General features: G+C 43.2%; 1 protein-coding gene across 1 annotated transcript; it reads left to right on the top strand.

Moving 5' to 3' along the window:
- The first annotated feature begins 707 nt into the window (after window positions 1-707).
- Window positions 708-4,186, top strand: pou3f1 (POU class 3 homeobox 1). The gene has a single exon (XM_031852475.1). The coding sequence runs from the start codon at window positions 856-858 to the stop codon at window positions 1,981-1,983; it is 1,128 nt and encodes a 375-aa protein (XP_031708335.1). The 5' UTR covers window positions 708-855; the 3' UTR covers window positions 1,984-4,186.
- The last annotated feature ends 325 nt before the right edge of the window (window positions 4,187-4,511 follow it).

Raw genomic sequence — 4,511 nt, 5'->3', positions numbered from 1 at the left:
GTGTAGAGAGAGCGTATGTTGGCCTATCATCTACTAAGTGGGTTGTGATGATGAGATCATATATTACATTGAAAATTACCGAGACAATACAAATAAATGACACACGCGGAGGCTTTCAAATGGAGCGAATGCTCCGAAATTTGTCACACATTTACAGCCGCATTCACAGACACGTCACATGGCGCTTATTTACACGCCTCTCGTGGTGTGGGTGGCTGCGGAGCCGAAGCCTCGCGCCTTATAATCTATTTAAAATGAGGAGCGCTATAATCATCAGTGACCTATTATAAAGGTGCACGGGTGCGTGTTTGTAAGTGCATGTGTGTATATGTTGGGGGGGGTGGGGGGCAACCCTTCAAAAAGATCTCCCTACTCCCCCACGTGGTTATTTGCAAAACAACCGGTCTAAACTCAGGGAAACCTAATCAAACCCCGCTGCTGCACTGTTCACCTTCTTTGGAGAGAATTGGAGAGAGAGAGAGAGAGAGAGAGAGAGAGAGCGCGCGCGAGAGAGAGAGAACAAATGTAGCAGATAGAAGGAACGCTATCTGTGCGCAGGTCTACGAGATGAGATGAGTGCTGTTAAAAACTCAAAGAGACATTTAATAAATAGAACATATGTTTTTCTATAACATATGTAAGATCGGAGCTCTACCCATCCTGTGCTGTAGCATGCGCTGAAACCTTGCGCCTATTGAATGTGTCCCCAGTGGGCTAGAATCGGAGAGGAGCCAATACAAGCGGAAGGGAGGCGTGTCTTCGCTCTTCCACAAGACCTCCCAGAGCAGGTTGTTGCGTTTTGGCTCTAAAGCCTGGAGACCTCCGAAGTGCTCGTCAGTTTTCGAAGTAGGAGCCATGGCGACAACAGCTCAGTATATTCCGAGGAATAACTCCTTACCGTCTAACCCGCTCATGCATCCGGATTCGGATAGGATGCACCAGGGGACGACCTACAGAGAGGTGCAGAAAATGATGCACCACGAGTACTTGCAGGGGCTCGCGGCGACCAACACGGGACACCCGATGAGCCTCACGCACCACCAGTGGCTGCCCACCTCCAACACCGACTGGTCCAGCGGCACCCACATCGGACAGCAGGAGCACAAACCCAGCGTGCAGGCGACCAGGGAGGACCTGAGCAGTGGCTTCCACCACAGATCTCACCTGGTGCACCAGCAGACGCAGAGCAACCACCATGGTTCGTGGGCACCCACCACGACGCACCACTTGTCCCCGCTGTCCCCAGCATCCAACGGCCACCAGTCTCTGGTCTACTCGCAGCCTGGATACACAAACCTCAACGCGATGCTGAGTCCCCAGCCCGGCACCCTGCACCACACTATGCGCGACCCGCTCCACGACGATTCGGGCAGCCACGACAACCAGATGGAGTCGCCCCAGCAGGCGTTCAGCCACCATCAGGACCACTCGGACGAGGACGCGCCCAGCTCCGACGACCTGGAGCAGTTCGCCAAGCAGTTCAAGCAGCGGCGGATCAAACTGGGCTTTACGCAGGCGGACGTGGGCTTGGCCTTAGGCACCCTGTATGGAAACGTCTTTTCTCAGACCACAATCTGCAGGTTTGAGGCGCTGCAGCTCAGCTTCAAGAACATGTGCAAACTTAAGCCGCTCCTAAACAAGTGGCTGGAGGAGACAGACTCAAACACGGGCAGTCCCACCAATTTGGACAAGATTGCGGCGCAGGGCAGGAAACGAAAGAAGAGGACCTCCATTGAAGTGGGGGTGAAAGGGGCGCTGGAAAATCATTTCTTAAAATGCCCAAAGCCGTCTGCTCACGAAATCACTAGTTTAGCCAACACTCTGCAGTTGGAAAAAGAGGTTGTCCGCGTTTGGTTTTGCAACAGAAGACAAAAAGAGAAAAGAATGACACCAATTGGGGTCCCTCACCCGAATATGGAGGACGTATATTCTCAAGCAGAGACCCCTCCTCTACACCGCACACTACAGAGTCCTGTACAGTGACTGTTTTCATGAACAATCCGAGCATTTCCGCAGCGGGATAGAAAAAGGGAAAGGGACTATGGAGTTTACAGTATTTAAGTTTGGCTTTTGTTTTCCTGAGAGAAAAAGAGACGTGGAAAAGTTGAACAGTTTTGCCCTTAGTATTCGGAGATCGTCAACAAATAGATGGCAAGAGAGAAAATGTTAAGAAGAAAAAAAACAACAAGAAAACAAGAAAAAAAAAATCGCTAATACTGATTCCGTGCGCATTTAAAGTGAAACAAAGATCTTTATTTACCAAAATTATATGGAGGAGAAGGTATATAAAGTCAATTTGATATCCCATGGCTGTTTCAAATGGGGATAAATTAAATGTGGCAACCGAGGCCATGTCCTCCTGGTGTACCATGAACTGTTGGCGCTCACCAGAAAACGATCAACACTGGAAATGAATAGTCTACACTGAATGAACATTTTTGCTTTTTCAGGCTTAAACTGATTAACCAGATTTCTGAATATTAGTGTATACTTTCCTTGTTCTATTAAGTGTGATGTTTTGGTTTGGAAATACTTTAACTTCAGTGTCTCTCTTTCTGCTGTCTAGGATTTCTTTCATTATTTGCTATAAGCACTGTAACTCATCAGAGCAGCCTCTTTCTTTTCTGTTTACTCTGAGGGAGTTGATGGTGGAAAAGTGATGGAAATGATGGCACCCGAAACACTCATAATTAAGGCCAGACACATTTCAGAAAAAAAATGCCCAATGCAACAGGACGTTTAAGTTCTGACTGCATGCCTTCAAATACTAGTTCGCGCTTTTTACAGCTGACCACGTCGAAATTTGCAAACAGCACCAGACGCTAAAAGGGTAATTCTTTCAAAAAAAATACGCATTTTCTTTTATTTGGGGGGTTATTTGTTTTCAAAATATTGTTTTCTTTGCATGGAGCACTTATTGTTTCGTTGATATTATTATTATTATTATTATTATTATTGCAATTTTACAATTGTGAGTGGGGCTGATCGCCATAGGCTTAAAACACAATAAATCCCATGTTTACAGGTTCCTGGTTGTCACCACAGAGCGCTGTCTCTCACACTGCTCACTGCCTGATAATCCTGTTGTATTCCAAACACTTTAAGAGAGATTGGTCAAATACGAAATGAAAAGTAATAATAACTCAGGTAACTTCAGTGCCCCATGTCGGAATATCACGCCTGAACATGATTTATTTTATTTTTCTGTTCCTGTGTTTTTAGATGTTCCAATCTGGTTACAGCCACACCGTTTTCCTTTGTCCCACAAATCCACTGTATTATATTAAAACGCTGGATTCGGAGAAAAGAAAATTATAATTCCTCAAGGGGAAGCGATTAAGGGACTAAACTAGATATATTTATTTTTTTCTGACCTGAAAGGAAATCTGAAAATATCATGCGTTGTGTGTCGTTTCTCAATGTTGGACCAGTCCAAAAGTCTAAAGCAGTGCTATTCAATACAGATGAGGGAAACATTTTTTTTCAAGAAAAAATAATAATAGTAAAGAAAAAAAAAAAGATTTTAGAGAAAATGTTGCCAGGATTATTTCCGATATGTAAATATGTCCAATATGTAAACTTGTATTTGTTCTGAGATATTGTTTTGTTTTTGTTTCTTTCCGGGCAGTTTTGTACACTTACTAATTCCAAGAAGATATTTTAATATGATTTCATTTATGAATCTGACCATTTATATATATATATTTATTTCTTAAACGTGTTTGGAGCTTTTTGTTTGGCTCTGTTAATGGTTATGTTGCAGTGGATTTCAGTATGTTTCTCTTTTTGTTTACTACATTGGTTGTATGTTGATTGCTAAATGTAGACTGCAAAGTCACATTTATATTTATGTTATAGTAATATTTTATTACTTACATAAAACATATATACAAGAAATGGTCTTTTGTCTTCATTAAGATCCAAAACCACTCGTCCTTTGTTGCTGTCTATTGTAGCCTCGCCAGGCAAACAAGGTAAACATACAGTCTAAAGCTGCTCGGTGCTCTGAGCATCGGGAGGTGGTCAGCAGTGATTCGTTATGTAACAGGGGGTCGTTTAAATCACAAGCTGTGTACATGTGCTGTTAAAGGGAATAGACAACCGTATTTTACCTCAGGCATTCCCTGCTAAGTCCACACAGTCTCTGACGTTGTTCACATCTTTGTGTAATAATCGCAGTATTAAATTGTGCAATATCACTACGGACTTATTGTCTTTTCATTGAGTGGTTATTATTTATATTACTACTGTTATTATCATTAGTAGTAGTAGTAGTAGGCAGGTGAATTGTTTATTTAGAGAAGCACAGGCCTCCTTCCATCATATGGGGCTGTTTTCCTTCCATAAATCATCATAACTTGTCATGTTTTAAGCATTTAAAAGGCGAGCTGTGACGAATCTTTGATCTGAGACAGAGAGGCCTGCAGGCAAAAGTCAGCTTCTTTCCCAAAGATAGAGAGAAAACCCATAAAGGATGAACAAAAAAAAGCAGCAGGCCCTAAAGTTTAATA

Source organism: Anarrhichthys ocellatus, unplaced genomic scaffold (assembly GCF_004355925.1).
Source record: "Anarrhichthys ocellatus isolate YVR2014 unplaced genomic scaffold, GSC_Weel_1.0 scaffold13, whole genome shotgun sequence".
NCBI lineage: Eukaryota > Metazoa > Chordata > Actinopteri > Perciformes > Anarhichadidae > Anarrhichthys > Anarrhichthys ocellatus.
Note: the sequence above shows the minus strand (reverse complement) of the source record. Positions and strands in the feature narration are given on the sequence as shown.